The following is a 15,138-nucleotide window of genomic DNA, read 5'->3' on the forward strand; positions in this document are numbered from 1 at the left end:
CCCTGCCGCCTCTGACACCTGCGTGTGGAAGGCTCACCTGTGTCAATGCTCCACTACCTTATCTTCTGGTCCTGAGACGGTGCTGGGGCGGGGCAGCAGGCAGGAAGGCCCCTTTCTGCGAGCACACAGGGAGAGGACCCGGCAGAGCTGCAAACATTTGTGTCACAGATGATTCACAAGAAATGACTCCAGGATCCCACTGGCTCCAGACACTGTGGGAGGCTCATCCGTGGGCCCACCATCCGGGCTGCTGCTGGGGAAGCAGCTCCAGCCCGCCTTAGCCTGAGTGTGGACCTACCTGTGTCCGTGAGCCGCTGTTTTCCTGTGGGTGGTGGTGGTGGAGCCTGAGACTTGGTGATGTTGATGAGTGGCCCTGGGAGCCCCTGCTGTTCCAGCCTGTGACTCTAACCTTCTCCCCTCCCCTCCTTTCCCTCCCTTTCTCCCTCCCTCCCTTCCTTCCTCTTTTCTTTTTGAGACAGAGTTTTGCTCTTGTCACCCAGGCTGGAGTGCAGTGGTGTGATCTCACCTCATTGCAGCCTCTGCCTCCTGGGTTCAAGTGATTCTCCTGCCTCAGCCTCCGGAGTAGCTGGAACTACAGGCACCTGCCACCACACCTGGCTAATTTTTGTGTTTTTAGTAGAGACGGGGTTTCACCATGCTGGCCAGGCTTGAACTCTTGACCTCAGGTGATCTGCCAGCCTTGGCCTCCCAAAGTGCTGAGATTACAGGCGTGAGCACCGCGCGTCCTGTTTCCTCTTAAGTATGTTCCCATCCTATTCTTCTGGATGGATCTGTGTCCAGGTCAAACTTTGGATTGGAGGAAGCTGGTTAAGCCTGTTACATGGCTGGGTTGGGGGTGGGCTTTGGGGAAGGGGTTTGCACTCACAGAGCACCCTCCTGTGCCAGCTGGCATGCAGGTGCCACTCCCACCGAGCTCAGGAATGAGGTAAGCACTGCTGTCTGGTGGCGTGCAGATGTGGAAACTGAGGCTCAGTGATGCCAGGGGATAAATTCAGTCTCCCAGGTGGTGCAATTGTGCCCCCAATGCCAACGTAAGCTACACCTGAGGCAGGACGTGGAGACATCCCCGTGTGATTTGAGAGACACAGCATGGCGTGGGAGCACTCTAAGTGCAAGTCTCCCTGCCATGGGCCAGAAGCAATCCATGATGCATCTTCCCTGAGTAAGAGAGAGGCAAGACAGACTGCGATAAAAGGAAGAGCAGTTCCCGGGGTTGAGGGGAGGGATGAACAGGTGGGGCCCAGAGGACTTCTAGGACAGCTGAACGGCTCTGCGTGATGCTAGAGCATGTTGTCTTGCATTTATGCAAACCTGCAGGATATGCAGTGTGAAGAGTGGGCTCTGACACGCACTGGGTGGGGATGGCGATGTGTCAGCGTAGGTTCCTCCACTGGGACAGAGGTACCCTCAGTGGGGTGCAGATCGTGGGGAGGCTGCATGGATGTGGGGGAAGGGGGCGGGTGGGAATTCTCTATACCTTCTACTCAGCTTTGCTGTGAACCTATAGCTGCTCTGAAAAATAACGTCTAAAAAAAAAAAGAGGCCTGGTTTGAGAGGGCTGCCCAGGGCTCAGGCGGGGAGCTGTGCCACCTTCCTGTGGGGACGGTGTCCTGCAGAGTGTGGTGCTGGGCACCTCCTGGCCTCATGCCATGCACAGCCTGGGCAGCCACTCAGGGCAGCTTGGGGGTGGCTGTGGGCTGCCGGTGTTGAAGGGTGGTTCTGTTTCCCAGCTCAGTGTCAGGGGCCCTCTGGCAAGTCACAGAGCCTTTACTTCTAAAGGAGGTGCTGGGCTCTGAGGTTCTTTCTAGTCTAACGTCCCAGGAGGGAACAACTTCAGGGTCACCACCACACAGTCACGGACGCAAAACTAAAGGAGGCCAGAGCTTTTATTAAGATTGAAGGGAAAGGAGCCCATGAGGGTGAGGAAAGGGCGGGGTGAGGGAGGCTCCAGGGTGATTTTCTTGACAAGCTGGCTACCGCCCATCCTGTGAGGACTTAGCGCCACCTTCCAGGGGGAAGCAGGTCAGCTGGGGTTGCAGGCCAGACTTGGAGACGTCCCCCAGGGCTGCCCTCCTCCGACCGAAGCGGCCCACAGGCCTGATCCTGCGACTGGTGTACCAGGCAGGATTGACGTCAGGGTCTGGAAAGGAAAGAGCGGGAGCAGACCATGGGCACTGTGTGCTCTGGAGGCAGCAGAGCAGAGGGCACAGACAGGGCCTCTCAGCCCAGTCACCAGGCCATGCTGGGACCCACCCGAGGAAGAGGTGCCCAGGGCTTCTGGCGAGGCCATTTCTGGGCGTGGGCTGGCTTTGGGAAGCAGAAGTTCAAAAACCACCAGGACTGATTTCCCTTTCCTCTCCCGCACACCCTTCCCTGCCAGGTTCTCGAGTGACCAGGCTGCACCAGGCCCTGGGGTGAGGCGGGGCGGGGTGGGGGAGGCTGACAGGCACTCACTGCGGGTCTCCATGGAGTGCCGATGGGTCTGATCTGCAGCCCCGCGCAGGGCCAGGCCCAGCATCAGCAGGCACAGGAGCCAGGCCCTCAGTATCTTCATCCCTTGGCTCCTTCCAGGAGGCCCTGCTGGAGGGGGGATCCAAAGGGGGAGGACACGGCCTGGGGGAGAAAGGGCAGGAGCAGGCTTACACTGGCATCAGAGTGCATGTGCACAGACCTGGGACTTTGGGTAGAGTGAGCGCTGTGTGTGTGAAAGGGAAGCATGTGCATGAGTGTGTGTGCATGTCAGTGCACAGGTGTATGTGTGTGTATATGTGTACAATGGGGTGCGACTTGTGTGCACATGGGTGCATGCATGTATGAGAGTGTGTGTGTGTGCATGTGCGCCTAGCCACATACATCTCCATGTGTTACTCTGATCTGTGCTGGGTTGAGAATGAGCACAGAAGTAGCAGTTAAACCTGGCCCTCTGCATGGTCCCCTACCCACTTGTGCCCCCATTCTCTCCTCTGTGCAATGAGGGTTAAGTGAGATGCTCATGTGTGTGTCCACCTCTGACCAGCTGGTCATATATGGACTGATGCTCCTCATCAGAAAGCCACCAGGAGGTGTGTGAGCTAGGCATGTAAAGTTGAGCTGTCATGGGACAGCCTTGGGTCTGTCTGCCTGTGTTAGGGACCTGAAGGTGCAGCCAGCCTCTGAGCAGGCTCAGGCTTGTTGCACACCCAGGACAGCAGGTTTGTGGGGAGGAGCCTGGGTAGCTGCACAGGTGGAGGCAGCCACTTGCCCAACCTCAGACATGGCTGGGGAGCTGGGGAGTGCCAAGCCTGGACCGGGCTTGGGGGCTGGAATCCAGTGCACGGTCCTTTCCCACATGCATCTCATGTCAGGATGTCAGCCGACAGCTGCGTGCTGTGGAATGTGTCTGCATCCCCTGTCCTGACCAAGGCCACTCACCCTTGCCATGACGCCAGATCCAGTCTTCTAGGTGCCAAGGTAAACCTGCAGCACCTGGGATCTCTTCTCACAGGGAAGGGCCACTCTCTATGGGTGATGAGAGGAGGGGGCTGCCATGGATGGGACTGGGTGCCTAGAAAGCCCCCGCCACCCCACTGGAGTGGAGGGGCTGAAATGCCCAAACAGCATCCAACCTGGCAGACCAGGAAACACCTGCTACAGGTGCCCCTCCTCCTTGCTCCACCTGTGGCATTTGGGTGCCGTGAGAAGATGCCCAAGAGCTCTGTCTTGCTCAGGGGAGGACCCCTCTGCTGACCTTGACTTTCAGCCCCTCCCTGAGCCCCACAGAAAGTGCTCTCCATCAGAACAATGTAAAATTCCTACCCCTCTCCTTTTTAGAGGCCCGGTGGGGCGTCCCATGCTAGGTGGGGTGAGGGTTTCCCAGCCTAGAGGAAATGGAGGTGCCACCTTGAAGAGTGATGAAGAGATGCTTCCCAGCAGGCTGGCTGTTTGCTTTTCCTCTGGCACAGGACCTACGCCAGGTAAGGGGTGTCCCAGAATGCTAGTGATGCTCACTTGGCTCCTGATCCCCAGGGACCTGCCTCCCTGAAAGGTGGAGACTTTGGCTGCTTGCCTGGTGGGATTTCCTGGTCAGTGGAGCTGAATGGGATGTCTTTGCCTGGTGTCTCTACCATGGACAGCACCAGAGCCTCAGGACCCTGGGAGGGCAGGGTGGCTTTGGATGCAAGAACCCAGGGGCAGCTGCCTCTGCCTGTCCTGCTCAGGGCTAGTAGCCTCAGCTGCCAGGAGAACAGGCAGAGTCTCAACCTGACCCACACTCAGACAGAAAGGAAAGATTTTACAAAGTAGCAAAGCAAAGGACCCCAGTTCCAGCGCCTGGATGTGCTACTCACCGCTCTCGAGTGTGGTAGAGGCGCTCGCAGAGTGTGGCTGCCGGTGCAGTGGGGCTGAGGAGACAGGAGCCACTGTCCCCCTTTTATAGCTCCTGAAGAGGATGAAGCCGGTACCTCCAGGTGCCCTCCCCCAAACCAGCCTGTCGCCCTCAAAGGGTGACATCAGGAGCGACCCTGTGTCTTTTCTCGTTCCTTTCTTTTATTTATTTATTTTAAAAAAACTCATCAGTGACGCGATTTGTTCCTTCCTGGGTTATATAATTTCATTTGGATCAAGTGGTCTTAAAACACATTAGCTTCCCTTCTTCGCATTCGCCTTCAGGCAGGCCGCAGAGTCAAGTGTCTGCTCAGTCTTATGCATGGGGCTCCCGGGCTCCCTCCAGCCCTCTCTCCCTGCCTTTAAATCACCGTGTTCAAGGGCAAGGCGACAAGGGACAGTCGCCAAAGCACAATACTGAGGCTTTTTATCTTCTTGATCTGCTCGGTCCTCGTTCATTCACCTGCCTGACGGTCCTACCTGCATTTGTTGTATGCACACCACGTCTTCCTCATTCTGTAACTTACGTGCAGGGGCCATGCTATTCTTCTCTGTATCGTTCCAATTTTAGTATACGTGCTGTCGAAGCAAGACTCTCTAACTACGATAGGTGGTTCCTAGGCTTTGACAGTCTTCATAATTAGTGTTAAACATAAACAAGTTTATTATTCTCATAAGATGTTTATTTTTATTATAAAAGAAACAAATGTATTTTTGTTATTAAAGCAGTTCATATACATTTGGAAAAAAATAGAAAAAATTGCATTGATCATGTTAAAGAAGCTTCTCGCTGCTACATTTGATGCATTTTCATCTAGTGAGCTTCCCACATATTTTCTGGGTAGATTCATCACATTCATACATGTTGAAGTTCATTCTTTTCACCTAACACTATAACAATCATGCCCTCAAGTTGCCAAATAATCTGTAAGTTTGTGCCATTTTAAGTAACTGTTCAATGTTCTGCCATTTGACATGGACCTAAATCATTCGTGTTCTGGATAATTATAAGTTATACTAATGGTCTTTTATATGCAGTTGAGTACAATCTTTTTTTTTTTTTTTTTTTTTAAATATTTTCGAGATGGCATTTCACTCATGTTGCCCAGACCGCAGTTCAACGGCACGATCTCGGATCACCGCAACCTGCCCCGCCCAGATTTAAGTGATTCTCCTGCCTCAGCCTCCGGGGATTACAGTGCCACCACGCCCGGCTAAGTTTTGTATTTTTTAGTAGAGACGGAGTTTCTCCATGTTGATCAGGCTGGCCTTGAACTCCTGACCTCAGGTGATCTGCCTGCCTTGGCCTCCCAAAGTGCTGGGATTATAGGTGTGAGCCACTGTGCCCGGCTGAGTACAATCTTTTTAAGGAAAATATCTGGAGAGGAAACTTAGCACCTGCTTCCTGTGGATTGGTGCAGATGATCAATGTGCCACTTCCATCTTTGCGGAAAAGCTTCTGAGCAATACTTTGCCTTTCAGGGAACAGGGCACACTCGACTCCTCTCTTGCTGCTTTTTCCCAGTGAGCCAGGTTTGTGGCTGGTGGGCTCCCTGCGAGCCCTGGAGTCCAGGGGTGGCTGGTAGCAGGAAGTAGGGTAGGGAGAACTGGAAGGGTGACAGGGTGGGGCACACAGTTCCCAGCTTGGGCTGCAGATTAGAGTCACCTGGGAGCCTTAAAAACTTCCCAGTGGCTGCGCTCTACCTGGAATGAATTCCATCAGAATTCCTTGGGGTAGCTCAGGCATCAGTAATGGTGAAAAGCTCCACCCCCCAAAATTTTTATTAATGTAGGTTGAGTATCCCAAATCCAAAAACCCCAAATCTGAAACATTCTGAGTGCTGACCTGTTGCTCAAAGGAAATGATCATTGGAACATGTTGGATTTTCAAATTTGGGATGTTCAACTGGTGAATATTGTGCAAACATTTCAAAATCCCCCTGCAAAAAAACCTCAAAATCCAAAACAGTTCTGGTCCCAAGTATTTTGGATAAGGGAACCCAACCTGTAGCGGTGATGGTGATGGTTAAGAATCACTGTCTTGGAGGTAGGTTTTCTGCCCAGTGCTAGGCCTGCCTGGAGCAACAGAAACTGCGAAACACCAGGGTTTGGGGGCAGCTTCCTGGGCATCCACCACTGGAGACAGAGAGAGAGAGAGAGAGAGAGAGCGTGCGCATGCGCAAATCATCTATCATCGTGTGGCTTTGGCATCTTGCCACCTTGGGAGTCTACCAGTGGGAAGCAGCAGGTGGACTGGGGGTAGCTGCAGGACAAGGATCAGTCCTGCTTAGCCCACCGTGGAAACTGATGGCATCCATCAGAGGCCTCGGAACTGCTGAGAGGCACTGTGGCTGGCTGGAGATGCTGTGACAGCAAGTGAGGTGTGGGCTGCTCTTGCAGTAATGCTGCGAAGCTGCAGGCCTGGCCTGGGCATCTCAGGCTGCACACGGCTTCAGTGTTCTTTGAGAAATGAATCCCACAGATGGAGTTCAGCCATAGACAGGCAATTGGGGAGCTTTTCCCCATCCCTGTTTAATTGGGTCATGGGACTCAGGACAGGTAGAGCCAAACACTCTTTGTCCAGCTTCAGTTGGTCAATATTTCATCCAGGACGTGATGTGGCCACTTGAGTTGTGGCACATGGGAACTAGAACATGTGCAGGAAAGTCCCCTCTCTGGGGAAAGTACATCCACCCGCCATGCTACCTTCCCAGAAGCCTTGGGGATAATGGGAACGAAGATTCTGACTGCCATGCCTTCTAGTCCTAATTTAGTAAGCTACTTACATTTTATTTTATCTTTTGAGACAGAGCCTTGCTCTGTCACCCAGGCTGGAGTGCAGTGGCATGATCTTGGCTCACTGCAACCTCCACCTCCTCTCCCAGGTTCAAGTGAATCTCCTGCCTGGGACTACAGGCACCCACCACCATGCCTGGCTAATTTTTGTGCTTTTAGTAGAGGTGGGGTTTTGCCATGTTGGCCAGGCTGGTCTCCAACTCCTGACCTCAAATGATCCACCCACCTCTGCCTCCCAAAGTGTTGGGATTACAGGTGTGAGCCTCCGTAGGCACCAGCTACTTATTTACTATTGTGTGCCTTTCTTTATTGAATGAAGCTATCATAGTGGTTTTCTTGTTTACTCTGTTAACACAGTGCAGCACAAGAATAGATTTTCTTTCCTAACATTAAAGAATTCCTGGCTCTCTTGGGATGAACCTTACCTGGTTAAGATACAGTAGGTTTTCTAATACATTCCTGGATTTGTTTCATTAATCTTTTATTTAGAATAGATCTTTTGGGTTGTACTCAGTGGTTCACACCTGTAATACCAGCACATTTTGGGAAGGCTGAGGTGGGAAAATTGCTTGAGGCCAGGAGATTGAGAGCAACCTGAGCAACACAGCAAGACCTCATCTCTACCAAAAAGAAAATCCAGTGTATAGATAGATATTTTAAAATATGGTGCCTGTACTTCTCCGTCCTCATGTTGCATTCCGTAGGAAGGTCTTACCAGCGTTATGGAAAGAGGAGCCATGCTTCCCTTTTCCTGTCCTCTGAAAGAGATCTGGTAAAGACAGGAATTCCAGAGCTGCCTGGGAGACACATGGGGTAGTGCTTGGGCTGAGAAGAGGGGCAGAAAAGGAGTGGGCTGGGAGGTCCTGGGTTAGGGTTTCCAGACTGAGAGCTGGGGGGCTGAGGTGGGAGCTTTGGGGATGGGGAAACGCTGAGGTCAATCATGGGCAGGTGCTGGAGGATGGCCCGGTGGCTGCTCGCTGGGCCTGGAACTCTTTATTTCGTTATTTGCTTACATTTGAGATCCCAAAGCAGCCCAGAGCTCTTTAATGAGGCCTCAGCCATAAACCTGAACATGGGCGTGGACAGAGGACAGGTGGCTGTGAGTAGCCCCAGAAAGGGGGGCACACCTGGGAGGAGGCAAGAAGAGGACAGGCGGCCCGGGACGGACAGAGAAAGAGGACTCAGTGAAGGACCTGGAGGAAGTACCAGGGAGGAGGAGAGAAGGAGGCAGAGAGTCCTTGAAGCAAAGAAGGGATCATCCGAGTCAGGGACTGTGTCTCAGCACCCACCTGCCGGCTCTTTTGCTTGTGGTCTGTAGGCGAAGGTCCAAAGCCAATCTTGAACACGTGGTTGGCAAACGTCTTCTGAAATGGGCCAGATAGTAAATGTGTCCAGCTTTGTGGGTCACAGGATCTTGGTGGCAGCTGGCCAACTCTGCTGTTGTAGCAGAAAAGTAGCCATGGAGAAAAAGGCAGATGAATGGGTGTGGCTGGGCTCCCAGGAAACCTGGCTTGGGAAGACAGGCCGCAGCTGGCTTTGGCCTACCATGCTGTTTGCTACCCTGGGTCTAGCTCTTCAGCTGGCAAACTGTCGCAACAGGTGTGCACTCCACACCGTGAGACCCTCACGCTCTTGGGCAGTGACCTCTTTCTGAAACCCCTTGTGTAAAGTGGGAGAACAAGCGAACGCACAGGGTGGAAGCGCTGTGCCATCTGAACAGATGAAGTGACTTGGCGCCCTGCTAGTCCGGGCACGGCCACCTCTCCCTGGCATGGGCTGTCTCTAGGTTGGCCAGCAACTCGCATGTCCATGGCCCTGCCCATCTCTCTTTTGGGCATCTGGAACAATAAGTTATGGCCACTGGAGGGAACAGTCCCAGAGCTGGGCTGAAGAGGCCATTGAGAGCAGCCACCTGCCGAGCAGGGTGAGGAGTAGTTCACAGACAAGGCGGAAGAGAAGGGCACGAGGGGGCTGAGAAGCCTCCAGGCCATGGCCACTGCAGAGCCACCCCAGCTTCTGTGCCTGCCGTGGCTGGATCACTGGGTTTCCCTGGGTTCCCAGGAGAAGGCTCTGTGTTCTTCTCCTACGTTCGCTGTTTCACTTGGGCTGGTGTCAGTGGATTTCTGCTCTTTGCAATTAAAGGAACCCCAAGGCCAGGTGCAATGGCTTATGCCTATAATCCCAGCACTTTGGGAGGCCTAGACAGGCAGATCACTTGAAGCCAGGGGTTTGAGACCAGCCTGGTCAACATGGCGAAACCCCGTCTCTACTAAAAATACAAAAATTAGCCAGGCGTGGTGGTGGGCACCTGTAATCCCAGCCACTTGGGAGGCTGGGGCTGGCGAATCACTTGAACCAGGGAGGCAGAGATTGTAGTGAGCCGAGATTGTGCCACCGCACTCCAGCCTGGAAGACAGAGCAGGACTCTGTCTCAAAATAAATAAATAAAAATATAAAAAAGCCCCAAGTTGAGAGCTTCCCTCCCTCCTAGGCTTTCTTCCTGTACTCAACATGGTGGAGAGGACCCTACTCTGGGGTCCACTTCAGCTTTGAGATCTTTGAGCTTTCACCCCAACATGGCAAATGTGCAGCACACAGCAGGCACTTGGTAAGTGGCAACAGCACCATGACGGGCAGTTGGTTTTGTAGCTGGTTTTGGTTCTTGGATCATAATGGCACTCTGTAGTGGGTTGGAGTCTGTCATCTGGAATCTCAAATATGACGTTATTTGGAAGTAGGATCTTTGCAGATGTAATTAGCTAAGATGAGGTCATCCTGGGTTAAGGTGAACCCCAAATCCAATGACTGGTGTCCTGATAAGAAGAGAACAGATAAGCAGAGACACACAGGGAGAAGGGCAGTGTGAAGATGGAAGCAGAGACTGCGGGGAGGCAGCTGCAAGCGGAGGGGCACCAAGGATGCCAGCAGCCCCACAGTGGGAAGGGGCCAGGAACTGCCGTCCTGCACATGGAAACGACCCTGTTGTCCCTGTGAGTCTGGACTCTGGCCTCCGGAACTGTGAGGGAATAAATTTCTGTTGTAATCCACCAGTCTGTGGGGCTTTGTTATGGCACCCATAGGAAACTAACTTAGGGCTTCCAATGTGTGTCTGAGTGGACCGATGAAATGCCTCTCCCTCGTGCTTGTTCTGAGAAGAAACTGGCTGCGGCTGTGGCCTGTAGGCTTCTTCTGGCCTCCAGGGAAGACACTGCACAACCTGACAGGAGAGGTAACCTTGGGGATTGGAAGCCATCAAGTGGCTGCTGTGGAACAGCCATGGCAAGAGGAATAACAGCAAAGCTGTTTCTGATGTAGATGGCTTCTGAAAATCCAGACTCCTATGAGATTTTAAAGCACTCCTCTTTGTAAATTAGAAAGCTGCTTTTGAAGTGTGAGCCATCCAGAAAGTGGCGTCTCTGAGAACCAAGAGAGAAAGTGCTAGTGAGAGTCGAGCAGCGGAGGAAGGCTTCTCTTGCCCCAGGTGGCCATGGCTCCAGGACCTTGGCATTGCATCTGTGATAAAAATAAACGGTGTTCTCCGACCCTGGCTCCCATCTAACCAGTTTACAAGTTTCAAATGCAGACTCATTGAACATCAGACAAGGCTCTGATATAGGGACTGTGCATTGGTCAGAGTTCTTCAGAGAAAGAGAACCAATAGGGTGTGTGTGTATAGAGAGAGAGAGAGGAGAAAGAAGAGAGAGAGACAGAGAGACAGAGAGACAGAGAGAGAGAGAGAGAGAGAGAGAGAGATTAGAGAGAGATTTAGTCTAAGGAATTGGCTCATGAGATTGCAGGTCCCGGGAAGTCTGAATCCTGCAGGACAGGCCATCAGGCTGGAGACCCAGGAAAGAAGTGAGGTTGTAACTGGAGTCCGAAGGCTGTGTGGAGGCAGAACTCCTTCCTCCTCAGGGCAATTTCTTCTTTTCTCCTAAGGCCTGCAACTGGCTAAGGCCCACCTACTTTATGGCAGGTTTTCCGCATTCAGGTATACTGATTTAAACCTTAATCACATCTACAAAATACCTTCATAGATAGATCTTGGCTGGTGTTTGATCAGACATCTGGGCACCACAGCTGGGCCAAATTGACCCATAAAATTAATGATCATAGATTGTTACAAGTGTCTGTAGTGATGTAGCAAAATACTCCTTTTCCCAGTATGGCCATTTCCTTGGAATTTTGAGCCCAGATGCCACTGAGCTGCAGATGTGTTCATTGGAAATACCTGAGCAGTTTGTTCACTTAGGTACCAACAAGACTGTCTCTGGGAAGACTTTGTTTTAGAATTTTCAGGGGAATACAGGTAGCACACATGGGTAAAACACTTCTTTCTGGGGCTGGCTTTTTCCTAGGAAGACATAGCTGTGAGGTAATGTTTGGAATGGGCTTTACCCACTTACCAGTGAATTAACTCATGGGAGTTTTAATTAAAAGCTAATATGTGAATGAATGTCTGGAAAGACTTAACAGTAGTTGCTAGTTGGTAAATGATTCTTTTTATTTTGTGTATCTTTTTTTCTTTTGCTTATCTATCTTTTCTGTTTTAACCCAATAAAGTAAAGAGATTTCATATGTAATAAATATTCTCTATAAGAATAACTTTGAAGTTACTAGCATTGTGAAGATGTGAGGATTGCTTGGCTGTCACTAGCATGCTAACGCAGAAAGCTGGGGTCTCAGAAGCCCAGTGAATGATAATACCATTACTGTTACTCCTTTGGGGATGGGTTTTTGACCTCCAGTAAAGTGGGTTCTTTTGGATAGAGCTGTTGGAAAGTGAAAATCCTTGGTACTTACAGAAACAATGGCTTGATATAAAATCGTAGTGAAACTGCAACACTGTAATGCATGGTTGATTTGATCCCTGAGAGCTGGGAGCTACACCTGTCAAATTGTGTTTCACTTCAATAATCTGCAGTGAGGTGAGGTATCCCTTGGTGGTCTGGGTGCTATATTGCAATATGTTGGATACTGGATTATCTGGGAAGTGCAATTTTGCTGCACACTCACAGCTCATTTGTAAGGAGCATCTTTGGGAGATCTGTGCATTCAACTCTTCCTAAAACTTTTTTCTTTTTCTCCTTATGAATAAGACTGTTGGAGGATAAAACTTTGGAGAAATCTTTTAAAGGCTTGTCTCTAATCTCCATCTGGAGTCATAGAGAAACCCCTGACTTCTGTCAATCTTTGGCTGGAAACAAAGAGCCAGCAGCTGTACTGGTTGAGGTACACCATCCTCAATGATCCCTGACCTGTCTGTATGCAGCTTCCACTACAGATGTCTCTGGAATAGCCATCTGCTAGGAAAGGAACTCAGAAGAATTCTTTTCATTTATTTATCATTACTTTTTTTAAAGAGACAAGGTCTTACTCTGTTGCCCAGGCTGGAGTATAGTGATGCAGTCATGGTTCACTGCAGCCTTAACCTCCAGGGCTCAAATGATCCTCCTGCCTCAGCCTCCTAAGCAGGTAGGACTACAGGCATGTACCACCATGCTTGGGTAACTTTTTTGTTTTTGCTTTTGTAGAGATGGGATCTCATTATGTTGCCCAGGAAGTCTCAGACTCCTGGCCTCAAGCAATTCTCCCACCTTGGCCTCTCAAAGGGCTGGGATAATAGGTATGAGCCACCTTGCCCAGCCTGAAGAATTTTTTCAAAGAACAGAATTTATAAGTAATGTTGGGAATTATATGGAAAAACTCCCATGCTTTTATCTGATGCCACAAAGAGTTAGAGAAACAGACGCTAATGTGTGCTCACAGATCTCCTGAAGATGCAGGATTACCTGCTTCCCAGCAAAACACTTTGGGATTTGAACCTCAGTTTTAAGTGAGAGATTGGAGAGCTCCTGGAAGTGTCCTATTCAGAGAGGGCAGGAAACACTTAACTTGATCAACCCTTGAAGACGCAAGGCTTGACTCTTGTCTCCACTGCCTGTTTGATTATGAAGGAAGCCACTCCTCCTAGCACTGCCTCTGACAAAGGTGGTGCAGCCATTGGGTCCTGTTTGGAGTGAACCTCAGGGAAGGTGAGATGTGATTACTGTTAGGATGTTCAAAGGCATCTCTGGAGGGTCTCAGTGGGCTTCACTTAAAACTGGATGGGCCACACAGATATTAGGAAGTAACTCTGAGTCCCTGGCTGTCTGAGGGGAGAGCAACTATGTAATGAAGGGGCAATTGGCCAGCTGACTCCTGTGGCCCCCATACCCCCATCCTTGGCAGACATCCCTCATTGGTTGTGACCCTCTGTCCTCTTCCCCACTGGGTCCAGTGCAGTGAGTGGCAGAGCCAGGCTAGAACCAGGCCTCTTCCCTGCTCATCTGGAGCTCTGCTGGCCGTCCCTCTCCCAGCAGGCCCTCTGCACTAGCATCTGTGACTTCCCTTTAGGACAATGTTGTGTAAACCTTTGAAGGACACACAGAAGACCTTTTTACTGTGATCGTTTACCCTTTTCACTCTTGGCTTTCTTATGCTGCTTTCATGAATGGAATGGAAAAAAGATGACTCAGTCGTATCTATCAAATGCTCACTTGCTGCTATGTGCTGGCTCTGCCCTTGATCACAGTGTAACTTCCCCTGGTCTACAGACCACATGGGTACTTGCAGAATGGGTGCACATGGGGTGGGGGCTGGGATGTCTATTCCTCCCTCATTATTCAGCAGATCATTAGTTCAGTCACTTGTCTGGATGCCTAATTTCCAATCACACCCACAAGAAATATGCATATATCTGCTCATGCCCCAATACAGACCGTCAAGAATACACATATGGCTGATGCCTTCAATGAGTCATCTTTTTTCCATTCATTTATGAAAGCAACAAAAGAAAGCTAAGAGTGAAAAGGGTAAAAGATCACAGTAAAACGGTCTTCTGTGTGTCCTTCAAAGGTTTACACAACATTGTCCTAAAGGGAAGTCACAGCAGCTCAGATGTTTCTCACAGATCAGAAGAGGCTGGTGGGGCAGCCAGGAGTCATCAGTAAATCCAGGTGAGCATGCAGGACTGACTGCTGCTGTCCTCTTGCAGGTGGGAGTCCACGTGGAGGGGTGCTTCTTCTTGTTTCTCACTGGGATGGTGACTGTGTACAGTGGAAAGCACAGAGCCAATGAGGGACAGGAGGGCCGTTGTGGAGGGATGAGAGTGCAGGGCCGCTCTGTCACTCTGTCCTGTCTCCTTTTAGGGCTGGTGCGCCACCACAGGTTTCTGTGAAGTACAAACACACATACACATATAAGCACACACATACACAGATGTGTAACAGACATACATGGGCATGCACAGAGAAACATACAAACACACAGTGTATACATGGATGTGCACATGGGTAGACGCAAACTTAGATTATACTGATGTGCACACATGCACATGAGGCAGAAGAATAGGGTCTGGAGGCAGGAAACCTAAGACCAATTTGTGCTGACTTTGTAGAATTAAGGAAAAATGAAAACCCCATCTCTCCACGCCTGAGGAACAAAAGATTCCGTGGCTACTCTCTTTGCAACCTGCCCCCCAAACTGCATCTCAGATGAAAATGCAAAGTATCTCTGATTGGTCCCTTCCAGCAACCATCAGACTGGTCACTGGCCAAGTCTTCATGCGTAACTTTGTGACTTCCTTTCAGCCTCTGATTGGTTGCCTCCTGCGACCAATCACACTGGTCAGGGCCATTCCTTCATTTGCTTAGGGTGTAACCAAGCAGCCAATGGGAAACCTCTAGAGGCACTTAAACTCCAGAAAATGCTGAAACCACTGGCTCTAGCCTGCTCCCACTCTGGAGTGCACTTTGGTGTCAATAAATCTGTGCTTTCATTGCAGTAACACACACACTTGGGTGTGTATGCAATCACATACGCATGGGTGTGCACACACAGGCATGCACACAGTACACAGAAACACAGGAGTGAACGCAGCCACATGTATACACACATGGACAAGGTGGTCAGACACTGTGT

At 50.7% G+C, this 15,138-nt stretch overlaps 2 protein-coding genes and 1 non-coding gene across 6 annotated transcripts in view; all 3 read right to left on the minus strand.

Annotated features, from left to right (window-relative positions):
• Window positions 1–1,889: 1,889 nt before the first annotated feature.
• PRLH (prolactin releasing hormone) lies at window positions 1,890–4,533 on the minus strand. Its single transcript, XM_032277817.1, has 3 exons — window positions 4,347–4,533; window positions 2,476–2,634; window positions 1,890–2,161 (listed from the first exon to the last, which is right to left on the minus strand). Exons 1-3 carry the CDS (start codon window positions 4,507–4,509, stop codon window positions 1,995–1,997), a joined length of 489 nt encoding a protein of 162 aa, XP_032133708.1. The 5' UTR covers window positions 4,510–4,533; the 3' UTR covers window positions 1,890–1,994.
• A 339-nt stretch (window positions 4,534–4,872) lies between these two features.
• Window positions 4,873–4,977, minus strand: LOC116552041. The gene has a single exon (XR_004269167.1). It is a non-coding gene; the product is annotated as a U6 spliceosomal RNA (small nuclear RNA).
• Window positions 4,978–13,961: 8,984 nt separating this feature from the next.
• Window positions 13,962–15,138, minus strand: part of MLPH (melanophilin) — a 58,401-nt gene continuing 57,224 nt past the window's right edge. For all 4 annotated transcript variants that reach the window (XM_032277821.1, XM_032277820.1, XM_032277818.1 and 1 more), the window contains one exon: window positions 13,962–14,389. In XM_032277821.1, the coding sequence (XP_032133712.1) occupies window positions 14,363–14,389 (27 nt within the window). In that variant the 3' untranslated portion in view covers window positions 13,962–14,362. The remainder of the gene's footprint in view (window positions 14,390–15,138) is intronic.

This window comes from Sapajus apella, unplaced genomic scaffold (assembly GCF_009761245.1).
Source record: "Sapajus apella isolate SASKATOON/1434 unplaced genomic scaffold, GSC_monkey_1.0 scaffold10, whole genome shotgun sequence".
Classification (NCBI taxonomy): Eukaryota; Metazoa; Chordata; class Mammalia; order Primates; family Cebidae; genus Sapajus; species Sapajus apella.